The sequence below is a fragment of the Aedes aegypti genome, chromosome 1 (assembly GCF_002204515.2).
Source record: "Aedes aegypti strain LVP_AGWG chromosome 1, AaegL5.0 Primary Assembly, whole genome shotgun sequence".
NCBI classification, from domain to species: Eukaryota; Metazoa; Arthropoda; class Insecta; order Diptera; family Culicidae; genus Aedes; species Aedes aegypti.
This window is the reverse complement of record NC_035107.1, coordinates 205809950-205835836: the sequence shown is the minus strand read 5'-3', so window position 1 is coordinate 205835836 and position 25887 is coordinate 205809950. Positions and strand designations below refer to the sequence as shown.

General features: G+C 35.6%; 1 protein-coding gene across 5 annotated transcripts in view; it reads left to right on the top strand.

The window, feature by feature from the left end:
- Positions 1-24455, top strand: part of LOC5577008 (unconventional myosin-Ib) — a 110273-nt gene extending 85818 nt beyond the window's left edge. For 4 of the 5 annotated variants that reach the window (XM_021857323.1, XM_021857325.1, XM_021857324.1 and 1 more), the window contains 8 exons: positions 200-532; positions 593-959; positions 1018-1104; positions 1170-1550; positions 1612-1764; positions 2084-2143; positions 22854-22981; positions 23766-24455. In XM_021857323.1, coding sequence (XP_021713015.1) covers positions 200-532; positions 593-959; positions 1018-1104; positions 1170-1550; positions 1612-1764; positions 2084-2143; positions 22854-22981; positions 23766-23889 — 1633 coding nt within the window. In that variant the 3' untranslated portion in view covers positions 23890-24455. The remainder of the gene's footprint in view (positions 1-199; positions 533-592; positions 960-1017; positions 1105-1169; positions 1551-1611; positions 1765-2083; positions 2144-22853; positions 22982-23765) is intronic. The other variant, XM_021857326.1, reaches the window with a different exon arrangement.
- The last annotated feature ends 1432 nt before the right edge of the window (positions 24456-25887 follow it).

Genomic DNA, 25887 nt, shown 5'->3' with positions numbered 1-25887 from the left:
TACCAACACTGTGTATGTACTAGCATTAAATTAATTTCAATAAAATATCATAAGTAAATTGACTCCGATGTGAAATGTGTTATAAATAATTTATCTGCTCGGCATCAATGCACCAATACAACAATAAAACAATAAATATAATAAAGTTTTATCACTAAGCAGAATGATTAAAGCCGGTTTCTGCGTTTGTTTTATTCAGAATACGTCACTTTGAGGGACCAGTGCTGTATACCAGCCAAGGTTTCGTGGAGAAAAATCTAGACATATTACCAAAGCACATAAGCGCCTGCTTGTACCAGAATTGTGAGCTGTCGATCGTGGCCAGCCTTTTTCCGGAGGGTAATCCGAAACGACACAGCTCTGGCCGCAAGCCGACCAGTTTGAGTACAAATCTTCGTACCTCGCTACAAACGCTGCTAAAGCAACTGGAACAGCGCTACAATCACTACATCTTCTGCATCAAACCCAACGAGCTTAAGCAACCAAAAATGTTGGAGCTAGGTTTGGTACAGCACCAAATACGATACATGTGGTGAGTATACGCTAAAAACCTTTGGATAATTCATAGTTTTATTGCATTATCAAACCGTAGCTTGATGCCGTTGATCAACCTTTGGAGGAACGGGCATTACTTCAATATGGTGCACTCACGTTTTGTGCAGCGGTACAAACTGCTTTGTCAGTACACGTGGCCTCACTTCAGCGGAGCGATCATTGATGGTGTGGCTCTCATAATCCGTAGTGTGCCACTTCCAGGAGCCGAGTTCACCATCGGTCGAAAAAAAGTGTTCATCCGGAGTCCCCGAACCGTATACGAGCTGGACGAGTTTCGAAAAGTGCGACTGAATGAACTGGCTATACTGATTCAGAAAACTTACCGGAGCTATACTAAGCGTAAACATTTTCTAGCGTTGCGTCGTAGTCAATTCGTCATAGCTAACTACTGGAGGAGTTGGCGGGTATAGTAAAAATATACTTTAAGAAACGATTGAAGTGCAACAACTTTTCCTTTTTCAGGAACGAGAAAAACTGCGAATAACTGAATTTAAGAAGCAAGCTCATTGGGCGGTTCAGGTCATTGGAAGATTCTTTGTACTAATTAAGGTAAGTTTTTCATGATGGATGTTTCCATCACTTTATAATATTTGAAGTTTGTATATGTTTCATAGACACGTGAGTTCCTTGTAACGCTCCTGCTTCGACTGCCACACGACAACATGAGTCCTATCTGTCACGATTGGCCAACGGCGCCGACGTTTTTGACGGAGACATCACAACTCCTGCGGAACATCTTCCACCGCTGGCGATGCTACAAGTACCGAAAATCGTTCGACCAACCGGCACGGAATCGAATGCGTGAGAAAGTTACTGCCAGTATCATATTCAAAGATAGGAAAATATCTTATCCACGAACGGTGGCACATCCCTTCCACGGTGACTACATCCGACTGCGACAAAACGTGCAATGGAAACGTGTAAGTTGCGAGCACAACGATCAGTACGTTGTATTTGCTGACATAATCAATAAAATCGCTCGATCGAGTGGAAAGGTTTGTATAGTTTATAAATGATTTGATAGAGGAAATTATCAAATATTTTCATATTTTTCAGTTTATTCCAATCTTATTGGTGATTTCAACCAATTCGATGCTATTGTTGGACCAAAAAACGATGCAAATCAAATACCGGATACCGGCTTCGGAGATTTACCGAATGTCTCTCAGTCCATACTTTGATGACATTGCTGTAATTCATATTAGAGCGGTAAGTATCACCTGCTACAGTTTCTAAGCTAACTGAAAAAAAATAGATGACACAAATCAATGTAGAATGAATTTAAAGCTAGAAGATTGCACTGGCATTATATCATCCTTCACTCCATAGTAATTATTCTAATAGTAGCGTCTTTTTTGGGTTGCTCTATTGGTCCCGTTTTACCACTACCCTTCATGCAACCATCGTGTGGAATGTAAATGCTTCTTACGTCACTCATGTCACCTCGATTACCGAACCTATGGATCCTGGAATGTCGCTTTGGCCGTACCCCCTCAATACCTTGTCTTCCCGCTCGCCACTCCTGTAGGATAATTACAGCTCGAACATGTCGGACCGATCGGAATCACCCACTGGGTGTTTGTTTCAGGTAACAACATAATGATAACATCGCTTTTATGTAGAACCTTTTATTACAACATTCTTTAAAATAGTGTTGCGAAAAGAAATCATCGATAAGAAGTTAGAATAGTTTGTCAAAGAGTCCTATTTCGAACGTTATACTGATTAAACGTTCCTTAGTGATAGGTGGATTGAAGAATTAGGCATCCTTGGAGGACTTCTAATTCTGGACAATTCGCCCTCACTATAAAATAAAAGCCCGCTTTGAAGCATAGATTGCTAAGAGCACTATCATTGTAATATTGTGCATTTAGATTAATTTTAGACCGAAGTTCATAAGAGAAATGAAATATCAATAACAAAAGTTCGTCGAAGTTCGGTGTCGGCATTCTTACGAAGTGCTACGCCGACAAAGCCATTCCTTATGCATCGGCGAAGCACCAAATTAGAATGCCGACGCCGAACTTCGCCGAAGTTTTGACTGCCGAACTTCTAATTGTCACTTGAATTGACAATAAATTGAGAGCTTTCATTGCCGAAGTTGTCTTTTTTGCATATATCGAGTTGCAGGTACGATGCTGAACCGTTCGGGAATCGAATCCAGTCACCTTTAGCGTGCTTTCGTCTTATAGCCGTGTAGTCTCGTCTACACACTTAAATTATTTCACCTACCTCAGTAAAACGTTTCGCCGTGAACCCAACAACTGAGAATTCGATAATTTTCAATGCCGAATCTCGGTACTTATTTTACCGAGTTTTCGGCAAACCATATGTTTTGACGAGATCTCGGCGAACATTACCGAGATTCGGTAAATGTTTATCGATATCTCGGTAAAAGTTTTACCGAGAATCGTCAAATTATTACCGAGATAGCAGCTATTGGGTTCTCGGCGATTCCGATTCGATTCGGAGTTTGAAATGGCTCAACATAATAGTAGTTTTGCTTGATAAATTTCTCTTCAGCAATAATTTTGTAATGGAAAAAGGTGATCTTATATTGGCACAATTTCTTTTGAGTTTCGACCCTATATAATTGGACAGTTTGTGGGCACTTTGATAAATTATCACTGTTTGGAATAGATTACTCAAAAAGTGTTTTATTGTTTCAAGTTTTGGGTTTCATAATGTTCGACATAATCGCAACTATCTATGATACGTTAACCTTAACAGTAAGTGAAAACAAACTATTTGGAATGTAAGGGAAATTGTATTTTTCTATGCGGGAAGAAATGGATCAATGTAACTTTGGAGAAAACTGTTGAACACCGATGAGTGAAGAAAAAAATAAAAAAAGTATGATGCAGCTGATATCAAAACTACTATTATTTTGATCGATTTCACCTGGTGCTTAACTTTTCAACCAAAAATTTACAAAAAATCTATTAAATTTACGTCATATGTTCCAGACATATTGAAGCAAGTAAAATTATATGAAAATAAGTCACAAATGACGTAATTTTCCGTCACAATGGACCGAGTATTATTCAAATCACAACAATTTTCAGTCCCATTGGACGTATTTTACAAGAATGCCGTATTTTTTAGTTTTAATGCCATCAAATTTACGTTACGTACGTAATATTAGTTTTTTCAAAGTGTGCATTACTATGACGAATTTTGTGATAATGAAATTGAAGAGATATTTGTCAAAATTTCATGCGTTTTGCTAATAGGAAAACAAAGTTACACAAGTTAATTCCAAATTAGAGAATTTTGTATGAAAATCGGCTATTACTATTATTCTGAACACAACTGTACGTACATTACATTTTTAGTACATTTGTGTAAAATAGCAAGCTCCGCATAATTAAACTGAGTAGTTTACAAACCAATTTTTATAAAATTTTATTGTTATTTTTTTATTTATTAATTTTGAATATTATTTGTTTTAATGTGTAAATGAGGTTTTGTTAAAATTTCATCCAAATTGATTCATAGGTTGCTCAGATCTGCCCTGTAGGGTAGGACAATTTATGTCCAACGTCGAGAGAGTTTTAAATGTATAGTCCATTGTACTGCCAATGATTAAAAAATATTACTAAAAAAAAACACAAATGAAAAAATTTCCATAATAACAGAAATTTGTTAAAAATATTAAATTATCACGACAATCTTCTATTTTTACCTCATATTAATTGAGTATTAAGCCTTGAAGTTTTATAAAAATAAAAACAGTTTTCATACAATGAATGGCATGCATTCCAAACTTATTGTTTAACTGTCCTCATATCATAAAAAATGGCTCTCGATAACATCACCACTTAAAATATAGTGTAAAGTTAGATGAGAGAAAAATCGAAATTTAAATAGCAATTTTAGGTTTTGTATGCTTCTAATGGACAATTTATAATTACTTTATGTTCTACTTTTTAAATTATCATTAATAACTACATTTTGCATCTCCTATTGTATACAAAGATCGTATCGAATTGTGTTAAGTATAGTTGCAAACTAGGCCTCCTATCTGCTGGTAGTGACACTACCATTTATTAAATTGCACGATTTTCTATAATAAATATATTGAAATGTTGATGACAAATCATTTTCGAGTGATATTTTTGAATACGATTTTCTCCATAACAAACTCAAATCTCGATTACTTTTTCAAATAGACGTAAGTAACTTTTATACGGTTTTGAGAAAATTAATTAGGAAAAATCACAATCTATCTTCTAACACTGTTTTAAAATGAGTCACCTTTTTAACATTTTTATGCCGTGTACTTCGCTCAAATTTTGCATACACTCAGCTCACGTTCAAAAACTAGGTAGTTTCTATTATTTCCCACAAAAATAATTATAAGAAAATGATAAGCCGTTTCATTCAGTTACTTTCGACGTTTTTCTACCAGTGTAAAATCGGCTCAAGTAGTGTTTTGATTTGATTCGTGGTTAAGTCACTTTGTCACTCCATACAGCGGGCGGCGAAAGTAGTGGTTAGGTTGCGAAAGTTGAAAATGTTACTTTCGTCGTTTTGTAAATCCGGAAATTAAACGTTCTAAAAGTGAAAAGTTGAGTTGGTACAGAGCGGTACGTGTAGAATTCCGCCTGCTTAACACGTAGGATCGATAAAGTAAGTTTGTATACTTTTTTGACTTGAGTCTGTATGAATAAGTTTTCGAGAAATTTTTGGTTTTCCGCTTTTTGCCTTTTTTCCTGCCAACTGGAGTAAATTAAATATAAGGTACCCCGGGGCAAGTGAGAATCCGGGGTAAGTGGGGCGTTTGGTCATAGCTCAATTAGGAAAAGTTTTTCATGGGGGTATTCTTCTAGAAAGTTGAAGATACAATGACAAGGAATGTATTTAGTACTAAACATATTGTTATTTTTATTACTATGTGGTTCATGTAACAGTTGTCAGTTCAGCGCCATTTTCAACTTGCATGACAAATTGTGACACGTTTCACGTCTTGCATTGATTCGCAAAAAATAAATGTGTTTTAAATCGAATTTCCATCAGTAAGCTATAATTTTTAGTATTATTACAAGCTGCTAACGATAAACCAGTATTTTGTTTTCATTTCATATGAAATTTTCGATGGTCTATCTTACCCCACAATATATCAGTACCAGTGGGACCTATCAAAACAAAAACCAGAATCAAAACTTTTCGTACACGTTTCATACATTTTGCTAGAGAGTAGCACTAAAACATTCAAACAAATGATTTTTATCAAAAAAGATCAACCCCAAATTACGTAATTGCATAAGAGGGAGAAGAAAAGTGTTATTATTCTTTATTTTTTAATTATTTTTTTATTTTTGAAATACGACTTCAAAATTGAACAAACACACAGCTGAAATTTGAAATGCATCATGGGAACGATTACTTTTCTATGTTATTTTAACTTTATTTGTTATTTCTACCAAATTAAGTAGTGATGGAAAACAATTCCATCCCATAAGGTGGTTTTCTGCCATGCACATAAATAATAACAAAACATATTTATAATTTCGTCAATTATTGATTGTTTATGTGCTACATTTTGATAAACAACTTATAAATGATATATTTTGAACATGTTTAATTCCTCTTTACGCTTTTATTGAGGAATTTTCAGTTAATATTAAATGTGAGGTGACATACTATTGAACAAAGGGTTTCTTCCTAAAACGAAACGTATTTTATGGTTGATCCCTTATGTACATCAAATAAGTACTTAAAACTAAAAATCTATGACTTATCAATCCTATTATTGTAATGGTTGACTATAGCTGATGTGGATTGACGCATGAAACTGGATGTGTCCCACTTGCCCCGCTTAGCGAGGTAACTGCGTCCATTGGCTCATTCTAAAGCTTTCTGCCAAGGTTTTCACAATTTAGAAATTTTTCGATTAGTTTCATGCACACACCAGCAAATATGTTGCCAAAACGTGATTGTGTTGTTGGATTTGAAAAATATTGACATTTGAAAATTTTATTGAACAATTTGTTTGAACTATCGTTTTTTTCGTTCCCACTTGCCCCGCGGTACCTTATGTTATAATTTAACTCTACCCTTAAGTGTTGACAGAAATCCGTATACCAACTTGTCTTGCTCAATTGTAGATACACTACCCGCCACAAGTATGGAATCGCGTATTGCAACACTCATACTGAATATTGCAGCACCTTGAAAAGTTTAGCATCACCTAAAATGAATATTATCTCGTGATTCTGAAGTGCTAGATCAATGCATTTTTGAGGTCATCTTAAAAAATACGTCTTTGAGCCTCTGCAATTTTTTATTTTTGTTGAAAAAACTTTTATCATTGGATTTTGGGTGATGCCAAACTTAAAAGTGCTGCAATACTCAGTATTGCAACGATTCCATACTTATGGTGGGTAGTTTACTTCAAGATAAGGCGAATATAATCACTTAGTACCATTAAAAATATTTTTGATCAAACACGTTTACGCATTTTTTTATAATGAGCAGTAAATATGTCAATGAAATAAAACAGATTTTTTTAGGCGCGGATTGGAGTTCCTAGGCGCGGATCGAATTTCGAAGGTCGCGATTTTCGCGGATACGATGTTAAGATTTTTGTAACAGCCCTGTAATGGGGATCTGCACAAAAATCTATCGATCTATTTCCCTCCTACATGAAATTAGTAAACAACAAGGCCAGTAAACGTCAAAATCTCATACAAAATCAAAACAGTGCAGAGCCAATAATTGCAGATACAGTCAACTTTCGTTCGTTGCACTAAACTTTTAGCCCACTTAGTGAAAGGCTTTCACTAATCGGGCTGAGTTTTGAGCTGTCAAATAACATAGAACAAAAGAAAATCAGAGCAACAAACATTGATAAATTGCGTCTTCTGTCAGAAAATGACGTTTGCCTTCGTTTTAGTTGGGCTACAGCCCAATAAACGGGAGCCCAATTAAAACGAAGCCCACCTAGTGCAAGGAACGAAATTCCACTATACGGCAAAATATATATTGCAAAAGTATGCAAAAACAAAGTTTATTTGGTCAACTTTGTAACTACTTTCAGTTCTTGAGTGGCAAACATGGACAAATAAGAATTTGTCGGATGTTTGATCATCGTGTACTGACCTTTGGCAAATAATAGGCAAACGGCAAACATTGGCAAACGTCTGAAACGTCAAAATGCCAAATATTTGCACACTTGGCAAAGTGTCATGGAGTCATGGAGCTGTGATGTTAAAGTCACCAAAATAGCTTTGGTGAGCGAATTTGACGGATAGCGCCGACAATTTTTGTCGCATAGGATTCATCGAATGTAGCGCGGTTGTTGCACCATGGCCAGATTCATTTCCCGAGCGCGTGCACGGAAAGAAATAACAATTGTGATTTAAAAAAAACAGTAGCGGAAAATCAACTGATGATCATTGTCGTTCTACTATTATCAAACATTTTAATAAAAATAAAATGCTTTTAGAAGTGCGCAGCAATGCTAAATCGGTCTGATGTATTCTGCGCAGTTCATATGTATTTTCCACACGTTCTCCTATAATTGTTTTTAATCCACTTCGATACCGTCAATCCGCCCCCAAACTGGATGGCGTACACTCAGCTTAAGGTGATTATAAAACGAAGCCAAACAAGGGCACAAGACTGGAGAATCTGACAACAGTTTGCGTTGAAAACCAATCAATCTGCTTGCTTGCTGGTGGTGACTAATGGGATAAATTATCAACGGTGAGAGCTGTTTGGTTCTCAAGTCTTGTGCTTTTGAAAATTTGAGGTGTGGCTTTGTTCTATAATCACCTTAACGCAATTTATAATTAAGTATTGAGTTGTAAATATTAGTATATATTAGTTGTGTTGCTAGAGGACATCTTGAAAATTCACTGTGATTCTTTCAGAAACCCTTCTGAAATTATTATATGTAGTTATTTCTTTGATCGCTCTGATTTTTCCAATAACCTCCTTGGGACTTCCTATTGGACTATCCCAGAAACCCATCTTGGGTTATTATGGAAATCCTTTCAGGATTCTGCTGTAAAATTCTATAATTCTGTCGTAAAATTCTGGAATTCTGCCGAAAATGATTTAATGATTGCTTTCCAGTGTAATGGAATCTATTTTAAAAATCTGGGTTCGGGGATTCTCACAAAATTTCTCGGGATTTCTTCTGGAAATCCAATCGAAATTATTATTTAAATTCTGATATTTTCCTCGTAATTCTTCAGTATTTCTTCCGTGAAACTCTTTGAAAGTTCTTCAAAATCCCTTTGAGATTCTTTCCGAAAAATGTTTTAGATTATACCTATTATTCTAGAATACTCTCGGAAAGACGCCTGAGACTATAATCAAAAAAATCTATTATTTCACTTCACTTTCTTCCGTGCAAATTCTTGGGATTCTTTCGGAAATTCCTCTGGAATTCTTTTGTAAATCCCAATGGAATTCTCCCGGAAATCCCTGTGGAATACTTCCGAAAATCCTGCTAAGAATCTTCCAGATGACGGGGATTTTTTTAAATCTTTATTAATGGAAATCATCCGAAAATTCCTCTGTAATCGTTTGTAAATCCTCCTTATATTCTTACAGAAATCCTTCTTATATTCTTACAGATTTGTTGCTATTGATTTTATTGTTTCTGCCTGAGATAATTTTGTATATTCAGAATTATTCCGAAAATTCCTTCGTGATTCTTTAGAATTTTTTTCTAAGATTTTTTGAGAAAAAAAAACTCTGTGATTCTTCTGGAAATTCATAAGGAAGTGTTTTTGATTTTTTTCGTGATTTATCATTGATTTTCCTTGAAAATTTTCTTAAATCCTTGGCAGAATTTTCTGAAAATCCCTCTTGACTTCAAATGGAAATCCTCAAAGAAAACTACCGGACAGTCACTGGGACTTTAAAAAAATACCTATGAGATTCTTTGATTACTGATTTCTTTTTCTGAGCATCTTTTGAAAGTGACTTTTAAATGGTTCTGGAAATTCCATTTGAAATTATTCCGTAAATCTTTCTGGAGCTCTTCTGGACATCGTAATTATTCTGGAAAATATTCATGAAATCGTCTGGATGTCTGTGACTTTTCATTGAATCTTCAGGGGTTCTTGCGAAATAACTTCTGGGATTCTTTTGGATATCACTGTAAAAAAACATTCAAAATCCATTCGAAATTCTCCTGAGATTGTTTCAGGAATTTACGAGAATCCTTAAAATAATTCCTTTAGAAATCTCCCTGATAATATTTTAGTGATTTCTCTGTGGTTCTTCTGTAGATCGACCTGGGATTCTTCCGGAAATCCTCCTTTAATGCCAAAGCAATTTCCAGAAGAATTTTCAGAAGGATATTTTTAAGAATCCTGTATATTTTTCCCTACGAATCTCAATGTATTTAAACAAAATACCAGGACAATTTATGGTTGAATCCCACAAAAACTTCCGGTGGAATTCTTGAATGCTTATCATTCAAGCAGAATTCCAGTCATATTTCCGGATGAATTTCGGCAGGTTTTACGGAAGAATCCCAGCAGAATTTCTTGAAAAATTCCAGTAAAATTTCTGGCAGAATCTTTGAAAGGTGTTTTGAAGTCCTCCAGCAGGATAACAGAAAGAAATCTGGGGGTATTGTAGAAGAATTTCCGAAAGAATCCTAGAGAGATAGTCGAAATAATAACAGTTTTCTTGAAAAATTCAGGAAACTCCCAGAGTCTAGAGGTAATTCGGGAAGAATTTCTGCAAGAATCCTTAACAGAAGGATTTGAAGGATCATCAGAAAGATTTTCGAAAGTATCCCAGAAGGCTTCCCGAAAGATTGCTAGAAAGATATCTAATCTTCCAGGATTTTTGGAAGAGTCCCAGACAAATTTCAAGAATATGGACGTAAAAATCTCAGTGGCATTTCTAGAATAATTTCAGAAAGATTTTCGGAAGCATCCTCGAAAGTATTCTAAAGGGATTCCGAAAGCATCTCAGGTGATTTCCGGAAGAATACCAGAGGTATTCTCATAATAATCCCAGAAGTATTTCCGGAAAAAGGCCAGAGTTATTTTCGGAGGAATTCTCTAAAAATATCCAGAAGAATTGCATCAGGATTTTTGTTAGAATCTTCCATTGAATTTCCGAAAAAATCTTCGAGAATTTCGATTCGAATTTGATTTCCAGGATTTCAAAAGTAATCCTTAAGGAGATAGACGCAAACTCACATACAGATTTATGCAAATATTCCAAGAAGATGTCCAGAAGAATCACAAAGGATATCCGAAAGAATCTCAGATATAGTACCGGAATGCTAACGATGTTTTTTAGATGAGTTCAAAAGCGATATCTGTAAGTATTCTGTGATTTCCAGAAGAACTTAGAGAAAAATCAGAAATAATCTTTAGATTTCCAGAACAATCCCAGAGAGGTTTTGAAGGATTCATAAGTGATTTAAGGAAGAATCCCAGGAGGGAAATTCCATAGAATTCTGGAGTAATTTCTGGACCAATGTCTTTTTATATGCTGTATCAATATTTACAAGTAATTATAATAAACAAGTATTTATGGAACAATAACAATTTTAATTTATCGCCATAATTGAAAAACAATTTTAATTAGAATGTGCATCCACCACATCATCCCTCTCAGAAGGATTGTGATTATCAATATTTTTTTTGCGGTGATTCAGAATTGTAATCACATACTAGTTTAATTGTATGTGGTGTCATTCAATATTTAAAATAAGATTCGTTAAGCCGAACATGTTGATCCTTCGACATGAACCAACGAGCATTGCTTGAAATAATGAGATTTTTTCGATTACTTTGATTACTGATTTCTTTTTCTGAGGATCTTCTAAAAGTTACTTTCAAATGATTCCGAAAATCCCGTTTTAAATTATTCCATGAATCTTTCTGCAGTTCATCTGGACATCGGAATTATTCTGGAAAATATTCATGAAATCTTCTGGATGTCTGTGAATATCCTTTAAATCTTTCAGGGATTCTGTAATTTGGATTTAGAATTCTCATGGGATTATTTCAGATATTAACGATAATCCTTCATACAGAAGTGATGTTTCTGTGAATCGCCTTGGAATTCTTCTGGAAATCCTTCTATAATCCCAAAACAATTCTAAGAAAAATTTTCAGAAGGATATTTTTAAGAATCTCAATGGAATTTCTGAAAAATACCAGAACGATTTACGGTTGAATCTCACGAAAACTTCCGGTGGAATTCTTGAATGATATCCGGAAGAATGACAGTCGTATTTTTGGATGAATCTTAGCAGGTTTTACAGCACAATCCCAGCAAAATTTATTGAAAAATTTAGAATAGAAAGATATCCGAAAAAAAAAAACTCCAACAGGATTTTTGTAAGAGTCCCAGGAGTATTTCAAAGATATTGGCGTAAAAACCTCAGTGGAATTTCTTGAAGAATTTCAGAAAGATTTCCGAAAGCATCTCAAGTCATTTTTGGAAGAATACCAGAGGCATTCTCATAAGAATACCAGAAGTATTTCCGGATAAAAATCTAGAGTTATTTTCGGAGGAATTCTCGAAGAATTTCTAGTAGAGTCGTACATTTTTTGATAAAATCCTCTTTAAATATCCAAATGGATTGCATCAGGATTTATGGTAAAATCTTCCATAGTATTTCGAAAACAATTTTCAAGAATTTCAAAGAATTTAATTCCCTGGATTTCAAAAGTAATCCTTAAGGAGATACACGCAAAATCACATACAGAGTTCTGCAAAAAAATCCAAAAAGATGTCCAGAATAATCGCAATGGGATATCCGAAAAAATCTCAGAAGTAATACCGGAATGGTAACGTTTTTTTTTGGATGAATCCCAAAGCGATATCTGGAAGAAAATTCAGAAATAATCTCAAGATTTTCAGCAGAACAATCCCAGAGAGGATTTGAAGGATTCATGAATGATTTAAGGAAGAATCCCGGGAGACGCTCCCAAAGAATTCTAGAGTACTTTCTGGAACATTTTTTTTTCATATGATTTATATATAAAAATACTTTGATTCAAATATATTTCTTGTGTAGCATTAAGTTTAACTACAGACATAGCTCGTAACATCAATAATAAATTGAATTTATACATCTTTTAAACACATCCAAATTAAATAACAGTTCAAAGAGTAAAATACCGTTCTCATGAGTTTTTGAGAATCATATGGTCGATGTTTAGACAGACCAGACTAGATGAATTTTGGAGCTCTAAGGATACGTAAAGAACTCCATCAATTTTAAATCTTCCATGTTATTTTGATACAAATGTATAATCAAATAGATAAGTTCCATTATTACAGTAAATATCTATAATATTTTGATGTTTCACATGTTTGGGGCACATTTTTCTTACTCGATTGAAAAAAACACTTGGTTCAGTCTGTCTGAACACCGACCATATCTATGTTTGCTATTTGATATTTAAATACTTGAATTATGCTGTATCAATATTTACAGGTAATTATAATAAATAAGTATGTATAGAACAATAACAATTTTAATTTATCCCCATAATTGAACGACAATATTAATTAGAATGAGCCTCCCCCACATCATCCCTCTCAGGAGAATTTTGATTCCCAATATTTTTTTTTGCGATGGTTCAGAATTGAAAATATCAAAAGTCTATTGTAATCACATCCTTTTTGTTCAATTGCATGTGGTGTTATTCGATATTTAAAATAAGATTCGTTAAGCCGAACATGTTGATCCTTCCACAAGAACCAACAACAAGCATTGCTTATGTTAAGAGATTTTATCGTAATGCACAACCAGCCTAAAAGTTCTTCCCCTTTTGTATATGTACTAATTATAATTTCAAATTATTTTAATTAAATTAGTTGTGTTGTCTACTATTGTACACGGCAATATGTTTCAAAATAAGTGGAGCTGCTTTTAAAACAAACTTTAACATCGATCAACCAAACCATAGAATATCCAATAGCGAAAAAATAATAATAATAACCGATCATTGCAAATCGAGCCGAACTGGCGCTCTTTCCGTGCGCACGCGCTCTGTCCGTGCGCACGCGCTTTCTGCAGAGCTGTCAAACAGACTTTTGTGCCTTCCTTCTTTCGCTCTCCTTCAACTCAACAACTCAGCACGATCCACCTCGCGGTGGATTGGTGAGCTGTCTGGTTGTTGCAGATGAACACTTATCGTGTAGCGTGACATCATCATTGACAGTAAGCTTGCAACTCACCAGACAAACGATAGGTGTAATTAACAACTGGACTATGGTCATGGAAATGACCATGAGTCATGGAAAATGGTAGAATCGACCACTTCTATTATTTTTCTTGTTAATATTAATATTTGTAGCAAATCATTAACGTGTTTCAAATACTAAAAAGGCCAGGCCTATTGTGTAGAGCAGTTTTTTTAAAAGAAAAAACGCACAGTGGTTCCAGGCGGTCATAAATACGAAAGTCTGTAAATTAGTCATAAATTTATGCAATTTGATATGTATTCGTGTTCTACATGCAAAGCACTTCCCCTGAAAAGAGGGTGAGGTACTAAAGTTTTTACCCTCTCCCCCTCACGTGTTGACTTGGGTGATTTTAACATGATTTCAGCTTTATTCACTTACATGTACCAGAATAGTGAACAAAGTCGCAGAAGTTTTCTACGTGTATTGTTAAGCAGCCTATTAGGATAATACAAATTAGGATACTTGACAGCTACCATTTGTTGTTAATCAAGTTATGTTTTGGTAAACTGGACATACGACACATAAGCGGTTACCACCAATCTGGTCGTAAACGGTCGCAACTGCATTTATGTTATTATTATTATTATCTTTATTATCGAGACTTTCAGCCTGTGGCTGGTTCGTCTCCACGCATTTATGTGCAAAATGTGATATAACTATATAGGTAAGTGTCATAGACCAACCCATGAAGAGATTTGGAGAGGAAACGTTCTTTTCGGCTTAGTAAATGTTTCTAGAATCTCGAGTTTTTTGGAATTTATGCTGTATATCAAGCGATGTAGTTTCCAAACAGAATATGCCAATTTTAATTTTATTTTTCATAAAAATAAAAATGTTAAAAATGTTTAGATTTTTATGATTTATACCTCCACTTAACTCATCTCACTTACTTAAGTGACCCATGTAGAAACGCCAAAGCAAGAGTTCAGTTCTAAACAATTGTGGAACGTTGTTATATAAGTATTTGATATGATATCATTAAAATAATATCACGATTTCGTTGAAGTCGATTTTTTGGGGGAACTACTGTGTAACGGGTCAAACATTTGCAGTGCCTAAAAAAGGGCACTGTAAAACGCATGGCTGTAAAGAGAGTCTATAGCTCCTTATAGCTTTTTACCGCAGTAGGATTAAGAATAACAGAACGTCCTGAAGATTCGGGCTTATGAAATCAGGTTTACTTAAGTGTTTATAAACACTTCACTGAGAACAGCGTTGCGTTTGAAAATACTATATCAGAGGGTTAAATTAAATACACAACGCCACTTGATTTGTGCAGACTAAATTCGCATTTATTTAGAATATTTTGTGCATTCAATCTTACCATGACACCATTTGTATAGTAAAAATTACTATATCATGGTTAAAAACTTGCAGCAGACTAGAATCGAACCGAGGATCTGGCGATTGCCAAGCGCGAACGCTAGCCGCTTGGCTATCGACGCGGTTGGATTGAGAGGGAACAAAACGCAAATAAAAAGCGTTCATGCTAGTTCAATCGTGGTTGGAATAGTAAATTTAAAAACACGTTCATGGTTCTCATTACTGCAACGCTTGTTTCAGTGTTGGTTCAGGAAGAAGACAAACACGGAAGAGGCATTTAGAGCTTTAGAAAGAAACATTAAACAAAAAATATTTACTACAAAGTTGTTTAAAAAATTGTTTTCTACAATTTTTTTTTACACTGGTAAAAATCAGCACGTTCGATTGATTGGATTGATCACTTGACTCAATTCAAAACACCAATCACCATGGTTTGAAGAGTTCTAACTTTGGATGTGCTCTACTGTCTTTAGAACTAGAATCTGAAGTGAAAAGTCGTTGATTTTGAACATCATGTTTGTTGTATGATAGCAATCATTGACAGCTCGTTGTAGGAAGTGATTGAGATCAATTCAACACCTTTCAATAGATGCGAGTCGGTGTCGAGGTAAGATACAAGGCTTGCACTCCAAAGATTGAAGGTTCAAATCTGAGTCAGGCGGAAAGGTAAATTTTAACTTTATTTTTATTTCAAATCAAAGCATGCAACGTTGATTTCAAGTGCTCTTACTTTGATATTGTCAAGACTTAACAGAAGTGCAAATCCAAGTGCAGAACTATTGATAGCATCGTGTTATTTTTTACCGTGTATGTTGTTCAAAGAAAGGGTGGTCCACATTTTCATAGAATTGAAATAGCCAACATTCTTATTTGTAATTATGGTATACATGCTTCAGTAAAGTTGTAGACCATACAATTTCATGAAAAACTTTTCCAAAAAAGATTTTTTCAGCTCTATATTCGACCGATTTTTTTATTTCCTATGTTCACAGAAGGTGGTCCATAGAAAACTGTTTTTTTTTGGCCTTTAATTTCTGATATACCACCAAAGCTGTCTATAAACTAATTTTAAAAATTAAAAAAAAAAGTTATTTGGTGAGTGAAGGAACTCCTATTTTTCCGTTCAGGAATTATCGTAGTTTTTCTCGCAAAAACACGCCAACTTTGATTGTGAATATTCCTTATTGGGGCAATCAAACAAATAATTCGTACGTTGAATGAAAATAGTGTAATATGTACGAAATACTGTTTTACGAAATGGATTTTGGATAAAATAAGAAGAGATATTTTCAATGTATGTACCAAGTAATCGGAATCGCAGTTGCACGAAAATTGCACAACTATAGTTTCATAACAGGTGAGTCGAAGTCCCATAATCGGAATCACAACTATCACACACAAATAAGTCAGCACGCTGAATACTTGCCATGTAATAGTTTAGTCGGCAGTGGGCAGTCAACGCTGTGGCTCAGATATGCAATCTTGTGGCTCAGTAATGACTTCAAGTCCGGAAATTTGCAACCAGGTACCTACGACGCTACTCAACAGACACGAAAGCAACGACAATATTCGCAAACACGCATTTTCCGAAACGTAGCTTGTCGCTATGTCGAGAAGAGATGTCGGTTTTTTAGCATTTTGTAAATTCAATTGGTAATCAATGAGGTTTTGAGCAGCTTCCAATATGGCATCGGAAAACACGTTATCAATGGCATCCTCAATATCCGAGAAGACATCAAAGCAGGATTGCTTCTGAGCAAATGTTTTCTCGATATCGTATACCACTTTGTGTAAAAGAGTCACTGAAGCCTTTGCAGATTGGTAAGCATGCTGATTCAAATGAAAAGACATGTGATCGCGCAAGGGATAAATCTTTCTTCCTACGTTGTGTTTGAAATGAATAACGAACGGTGTTAAAACTAACCGTCCTGCCATGGCGGAGGTATGGAAACTTCTAATGCTTTATTTGTAGTATTTTACATCGATGGATCTTACTCTAAGGACTTCTACATTTGGGATTCTTCACTACAATAATAGGGCAGTGCATTTGCCCAAACAACATGTTTTCCAAATACACATCACTGCTCACAATCAGCGGAAGGCCTTTTGTTACACAGTGTACAAAAATTCGTTTGAAATCATCCGCTGGGGATGGCTCATCATGTGATAAATAAACATATCTGGTAGTTAACTTAGAAATGAGTGTAGCGACGATTGCTACACATTTCATTACCGAGCACGCATGCACGAGGCATGGCACTCGAGTTTGCCATTTCAAGTTTACTGAAAGTCGCAAAAACTGGGTTACCTAGTTCCCCTTACGAAAGTAATGTTCTTGAACTAGCGCCACTTGGGCTGTAGCATTTTGCATGAGTCTCCAAAAATTGATCATTGCTGTTCTTTGATGCTGAAGACTGATCTGAGCTATCCTAACCGTATCCACTATCCAAAATAATCTCAGCACGTAAAAGAACAGCAGCGACAGATCGGTATCTATTAAAAGTAACCAAAAGCGAAAAAGCACATAATACGCTGTGTAAAATGCATAATGCCTCCTGAAAGGCCGGAAACCATAAGGCGGAATTACCAGGAGGCAGAATGTCCGAAAGCAGAATTCTATAAGGCGGAAAAGCCCGAAAGGTAGAATAACCAGAAGGCGGAATGAACCAAAAGGAAGAAAACCCAAAAGGCTGAAAGTGCCGAAGGATGGAAAACACCGGAAGCCAGAAAAGACCGAAAGGCGGAAAGTAATAAAATGTGGAATGTACCGAAAGGCAGAATAGGGTGCAAAGCCTGAAGTACATGCTATAATTATGATTATGGAGGATTTCAAAATTACGCCCCTCATTTTCCAAAGTTTTGACCAACCTATGTCACGCATTTTCCTATATCTAATGCATCCATTGTCAAGCTTTTGTAGACCCCCGCTTTTTCAATTGATGGACGCAATTTTTGAATGTTTTCTTGTAGAACTTGCTGAATGCCGGGCAAACGCTAGTTGTCAGCACTCGCTGCGCTCGACGGACGTAAAAATGAAAACCATCCTATGTAAGGTACCGTGGGGTAAGTGGATACAGAAAAATCATTAGTCAACTTCATTATTATGTACAGCTTACGTAAATAATGTTATTCAAACTTTTTTCTGTGGATAACAAATCAGGGACTAATATACTTCAAATCGTCATTTATTTAGATTTTTCTGATTTTTATGTATTGAGTATGAGGGACTTGAAAATTTGCGCCAAATGTGGGGGGGGGGGGATAAATGGGGTAAGTGGATCACCACTAAAAAAATCTATTCTCAAAACATCATGTATACTAAGAATGATATTGCTCTCGTTCTTGTTATAAGTGCTAGTTATGTTACGTTTTGATGCCTTAAAAATTTTAAAATGTTTTTATTTTATCAAAATAATATTAAAAATATTTATACATTAGTTCACACTAATTCAAACAAAAAAAAAAACATTGTAGCTAGAATTATTTGGAGAAAATTATTTAATATATTCACATAAGTTGTAAAGAAGTATTGTAGGATTATTCCTAACGATGTTTTCGAAAAACACTTGTAGTTTAATAATATTAGTTACATTTATTTTTGTTTAACAAACTGAAATCTTCTTATTCTATTTTTGAATGTATTTGTATCATCTATCTAGAACAATTTATATGGCCAAATAAGGTACGATAATATTTTTTCAATTGGAAAATTTGTGAATTTTGCTCATTGCTTTTTTGATTCATTCAATTAGAACTGAAATGTTCACCATGCGTTGAAAAAACTAGTAGAATTTGATTTAAGGCAGAGATACAATGGATTTTTCATTGACGGAAAACAATTTTGAAATTAATTGATTTTTGCAGCCAACAAGTTTGCTTGTGTTAGTGTTAGTGTAGTACCAGTTTTGCATTAGTATCAGTGTGGACGTAAGAACATAACCTAAAACGAAGCAATGGTGCGAAAACATTCAACATATTCAAGTATTTATGCTCAATATAGACAAATTATCCACTTACCCCACTGATACACTTCCCCCACTGTACCTTATACATTATACCTACACGCAAAAAAATTGTGCGGTATAAACTACCATTTTAGGGGGTTAACTTAAGCGCTCGCACCGGAAATTTTCAGCAGACCAGAAATGCGCTTGATTTTACCATGTCTGTAGTTGGAATCAGATTGTTGTAAATTATTTCCGTCAAATGTACCAGTAATGCGGTGTGGTGTACCGTAAACATAGTAAATTGGTCTGAATTTCCATGGTAGTTTTAAGAATGGGCGTAGTCAGCTAAAATAGTTATTTTTACCACAGAATTTTTTCCCGTGTAGCGAAAGCTTGAAGTAGTGATGATAGGGAAACAAGTCGATTTTATGCTTGCATATCGGATATTGGAGACTTCAGCGGCATTCTGCCGCTTCAGTTTCTCAATCATCAATGCGGCTCTGCCACATAATAATCTTCAACTCAAATGAAGTTAGTTTTTTAATTCAAAATCCCTTTCTTCCCTTCATGGACCTTATTATGCTACCAGCTTATGAAGAACTATAGAAGTTTAAAAGTGTTAAGGAGGTCTTAAGGGATACCAAATTCGCATTTCATTGTTGTTCACAGTACTTTCAAGAGGCATGCAGGATTGCAGTAGGGTTTAGTATATACTTTTCTGTACACCCTTTTTATTTTATCGAAACTCCCTCTCAAATCGTTTAAAAATCCATTGTAACCCTCAAGACACCATCATGACCTTCTCTTTGAGGAAAGACTGACAGTGTCCATGGGGGTTTTAACGGGTGTGGTTCAAAATCGCGGTTCAAGGCTGTTTACAGTACTTTTCAGGAGGCATGCAGGATGCCAGTAGAGCACGTAGAATTGTGCTAATCCAAGTTTTTATGTGATTCGACGAAAGCATGTTTTTGAAGAGTTCTTTTTGATCTTTCGACGTTGACGCTTGCTCCTGGGCAGTGCGTCAAGAAAGCCCCAGCAGTCGTCAGTTGTTTTCCCTCTCGGGTCGCGCGCCTATTTTCTCTGAGTGCTTTTATGTAGCCGAGCAAACGAGTGAAGCTGAAAGTGGATTGTTGCTGCTCAAGGATGACGGATCAATTGGTGAGCTCGTTTCATGCTACTATTTTTAATTATAAAATATGTATGATTTTTCAACAAACTATGAAAGGTTCGTCACTGTGAGTGTCGACATAAACTCTGATTCATAAATTATTTATGTCTAATTTTTTTTTTCAAAACACCTTTTTTCTTTTACCTTTATTTTTGTCATTAAAAAAAACTTTGAATGGTTCGACACTACGAGTGTAGACTTGCGAAAGGTTCACTTTATTCAACAAACTTTGAAAGGTTCGTCACGTCAAGTGCGGCATAATTTTTTTCTGCATAGATCATGGTCTAATTGCTTATCAAAGTGAATCCTGTGACCCAACGATTCTCCCCATTAACAAACATCCCTCCCAGTAGCCTTTGTGGAGATGCAGAGGCAAACACGGTCTCCAAATAGCAAAGGTTCATTTTATAAAGTGGACACCTTGTGCATGCTGTATCTTTTTAATTTATCAATGAAATTTCAATCGGTTTTCTGCACATCGTTCGACTAGTATTGTACAATGTTGTAAAAATACAAATTCTCCAAAATAATGAAATTTCACACAAATGTGTAACAACGATTAGAACGGTCGATTTTTGGAGGTTATCAAAATCAATGATTGTTAGAAATTGGCTGGAAAATTCGATAATTTATATTTTTTATTTTCAAAAAAGGCTTGTTCTTCGAAAGCATCATCAATCAGAATCCTGATGGAAAAAATCAAGTTATTTTTGGAGCAACAGTTTTACAGATATAATTAAATCATTTTTCCCGTATATTTTTGGAGAAAAATATTTTAAATTTGAAGGGAATTGATATGAGTAGAATGTGTTGGTTAAAAGTACGTCCTGACGGAAGTACTAATATAGTATTAATATGAAAAATAACTTACGCCTTCATAGAGTTACTTATTAAGTCCCACGTCACATTTAAAGCACAATAGAAACACGATTGCTTTATTCCTAGAAGACCTATCAAAGTACATTGACAATCATCAAAATTGGCAACACTGCTGTAATAAAATCCATTTTATTTTCCATATATCATTTTCATAATATGTTATTCTGAGATTACCAATTGAAAAAATCGGAGAAAACCGTTTACAATTTGCTGTAGAATGATAAATATGCGTACATGATTTTAAAAGTATGAGACTGTTTAGTAAAACTACCATAAACAGTAAAATTTATACTTACGACTGTGGTTTAAACTCACGATTTAGCTCTCTTTAATACAAATATAGTTTCTTTAGTAATCCAAACTAGTTTTGAACACGCTTTTCACTTTTCTCTGTTGCTGAGAGTGAAAGGATGGTGTATCAGCAAATTTGGCCATAAATGGGTAAATCACAAAAGTTGCCTAATGTCAGAGAATGGTGGAATAAAACTGATTTTTTTAAAGCTATACCTTTAGTCGAATAGTAAAGGACACAAACATACAATTTGTTCATAAAAATTAGGATTTTTGTTTTGCGAAAAATAATGTTAAACTTTGACGAACAGCTTTTCTTAGGAGTTTTTTGAAAAACTATTTTGCTCTTCAACCAAAAGCATTTTCTAAGATTTTATATTTTCATAGCATTATAGAATAATAGTTCAACGGTACACAGAAAACCGATTACGATTTTATCAATAAATAAAAAAGATATAGCATAAACAAAGTATCCACTTTATAAAATGAACAGTCCTTACACACTAACATTCCTTATCCCAATCCCACCTGACTGCAAGGACGTGGCCGGCGCCATTATTGACCATGTATAAATAGAGGCACTGAATTATGCACACTGAGGAAGAGTATGGCCAATCCCAGCCGATCTTCTAGTTGATTCTTTGTGCATTTTCATTGACTTCGGTCAATCACGGAATAGCAACCATTGATATGTGTAGTCAGTCTAAGCTAAGCTAAGATTCGACGAAAGCATGTTTTTGAAACTACAAAATTTCAAGTAAACTCAACCACTATGATTCGTTTATTTTTATTTTTAATAACGATATTTTTTCAACAAAAGAATCTAAAATTTTGCTGTTAACTTCAACAATGTTCGATTATCAAAACGAAAATCGATGTTATTAACGAATATTTATGGCTGACATAATTTTGTATGTCCAAAGACTGAATATGACGAACGCGTATGAAAAATTCAAATATGTTTGGAATTGAATATTTTGACGAAAAAATGGTAGGACAATTCCAAATGTTACTAGTATTCGGTTACTTGAATGCTGATAATATCATCTAGGTGTTTTTTTAAATAATAATCAAAGATTTTTTGCCCCACAGGCGTGAATTTTAAACGAAGAGACAAAAATATATCATTTTCACAGAACTACAATATTTAAAAATTAAAGTGATCAATAATAAAGCATGAATATTATGCAGAAGGGTAAAACAATACTTAGGCACTTTCAAAATTCACTTTAAAATGTGTTTTATTAATCAGCCGAATTGTTTGTAAATAAGCAACAAGGAGCATTTCAATACGAAGCATATTGTGGTTAAATATGAACTCCATAAAAAAATCTGTAGAAGTAAGTCAAAAGAATCCGGCTCCCTAGGTCAAAACCAACTTTTATTCTTTATGATGCCTTACAAGTTGTACATTGAATATTCGTGATATCCTACAACAGCAACATGTTTTGTAATTCAAACTAGTTATTCTATTATTTCTTCCTGACATGCTGCCCAACCAGTCGGAAATCGGAAAGAAGAAGGGTGATTTTGTGTTCCAGACGGCTCACTCGATCGAGATCGTTACTAAGCTGTTTCTGGTGATCCAGAATGCAACCGCCAAATCGCCCGAAATCGTTATCAGTACCGAGTAAGTGAGATAAGTTACAATTAAAATGCTAAATTTTAAAATGTTGAGGAATCTGTAACGGGGATGATCCATTTCGCAAAAAAACAATTCGCATAAGGACGTTTCGGATACGGAAGTTTGGCATAATGGACGTTTCGCATAAAGCAGTTTCATGCAAGGACAGGTATCATTTTAAAGAAGGCATATAATTCTGATTATGAAAAATGTCCATTATGCCAAACGTCCGTATACGAATCGTCCTTATGCGAAACGTCTTTATGCGAAATTTCCCACCCCCATCTGTAACAAGACTGTTTAAAGGTGAAGATGAATTGGCTTCGATTCACTTCAAATTTTAAAAGAAAATTTAGGGAACCAGACAGTCATCTAAGCTGAAAACTTAATAGATTGATTTCGGGGGACGGACCTGGTGTAGTGGTTAGAACACTCGCCTCTCACGCCGAGGACCTGGGATCGAATCCCATCCCCGACATAGTCACTTATGACGTAAAAAGTTATAGTGACGACTTCCTTCGGAAGGGAAGTAAAGCCGTTGGTCCCGAGATGAACTAGCCCAGGGCTAAAAATCTCGTTAATAAAGTCAAACCAATAGATTGATTACTATAGACCCGGATCCACAAAACGGGTATTAACGGGGTTGGTGAAAGATAAGCTTCAAAGCTATTTAATAATGTTGTGGTTTATTTAGTTGTGTGTCACAAAGCTATCAATCTTTTAATATAAATCAAAATGGTGATCATATTGCCTCCGTGTACTTTTATTCCAATTTTTATTTTTTTGGCAGATTCGAGGCTAATTTCGGTCAGCAGACGGTAGTGTTCACATTCAAATGCGGCGGTCTAGTGGACAATCCTTACAACCAAACCAGGGTCCAGCGCAAAGGAAACCGTATGGAGGTGATTGTGTAACAGAGGGCTTTACCGGAGGGCGTTACCGGTCCAGGTGGAAACGTGGAATTCATACAGCTGTTCGACTACGACGACGATGATGGGAATTTGGAGTTTGGCGTCCGAGGGTTGGAGTTCGACTAGGCGTGACAGCGTTTGTGGTGTATATTCGTTTGGTGCAACCCTTGTTGAAGCAATATTCAAGATTTTACAGTGCCAAATAGATTGCATAATAGAGTTATGTTTGGTGTTTAGGAATCAATTCTTGTGAAATGAAACGTATAAAATGAGAGGAAAATATTAAACAACAGTGATTTAGGACGACATATCAAGAATACTAGACGATGAATGTCTTCTCTCTGGAACCATCTTATGGTATCACTTCGGAGAGGGGCCAGTGTATAAAGCACTTAACACATGTAGTAGAAGTAGTTTAGGTAAATTGCTTCTCCTAGCCAACTTAAACAATGTTACAGCGATATGAGCTCCTCTGTGATGCAAAGATGAGATGATTTTGCCGTTTTTCTGAGGAATAAAAACTGAACTCAAAGTTTTTAACATAGATCCTCAAACGGTTCGAGTGAAGGTGCAACAAAAATGCGAGGATTTTTTCAGGTGCTCTCTCTCTTGTTGCGATGCTCACCAATTCTCACGCTTTAAAAGAACTCTTGAGTGTCCCGCCCGAACAAGTCAGTGCTCGGGGAGTTGTGATAGCACTCTTTTTTGATGGAATTTTACTCTGTTGTATTTTGTGCTTCATTTTCCTCGCTCATTTTTCGTTGCCTCTCTGCTAAGTATTTTTTCGCTCCCACGAAAAGAGGCAAAGACAGCACGCTGCTCTAGAGTATGTCATCGAACTTTGACGATGTTGAGGAGTATTATCATGCTTGAATACAGGGAACCAGTCTCGGCAGGACTAATCCTCTGGGCAATCAAACCCGATATGTTCCGCTGTTTCCTCCACAACAGGACAATTGGGGCACGCAGCAGATTCTGAGTGTCCGAACCTATGCAAGAACTGCCTGTAGTAACCATGTCCTGACAGAATCCGTGAACATATCAAGCAGACTAGCCAAGCAGATAGGGGATTTTTCGAAGACGAAGAAGAACCATCGTTCGAAGAAGTCTTCTCGTGCAACTCTGTGTATATGATCCTATCAAGATTCCCAATTATCACTCACTCTCACGATAATGGATTTCTCCCTCGCAACAATTTTCAGCGAAAAGTTGTCTTGCGAAATTATCCGTCAACAAAACAAAGCGAAAATGAATAATCGCGCACTTCCACAGCTGTGAGGAGTTTATTCTCTCTTTCTCCTATCCATGGAGAATGTAGGAGTTTTCTCAAAATAGGCCGAAACCAATACAACACCTTTTGCAACACATATTCTATTCTATATTTTATTTTATTTGCCACTCTTTTTTTTTGTCACATTTTTGTTCACAACGAGACTGCATTCCACTACAATAAACTGAAGTCGTTCAAGAGTCAGTGCTAGTTCCTTCAATCGTACATGTTCGTTTTCTCCATGGGTGGTGGGCGGCTGTCAACTGGGAGTAAAATTGAAAAGCCGTCAACCTAAGTCCAGAACCAGTTTTAAGGCTTAACGCGGAAAAGTAACAATCATTCTTCGCAAAATTACAGGTAATCAATGCGTTTTAAAGAAATTGTTTGCAAGCAGTCATTTGCTACGTGCTACTGCAGTGCGCTGTTGGCAATTTAATCAGAAAATTCTGCTAAATTCCCAAAATAGATGTTTGCGAGAAAATAGATTACGCCTTCACCATTATTTGGTCGTTTATTTTGTATGGTTGTTTACATTTTAGAACCAGCGACACGTTGGGGTAGCAATCAGGAGCCGCCAGTACCATCATTGGTTTTCTCGTCGTCCGTGCGAACGAACATTATCATCATCATCATCATCATCAGCTTCGGTGTCGTCTCGAGACGATCGGATGAATCGTCATCATATCGCGCGCACGACTTTGAATTCGTCTTGGCCAGAGTGGATTGTTTAT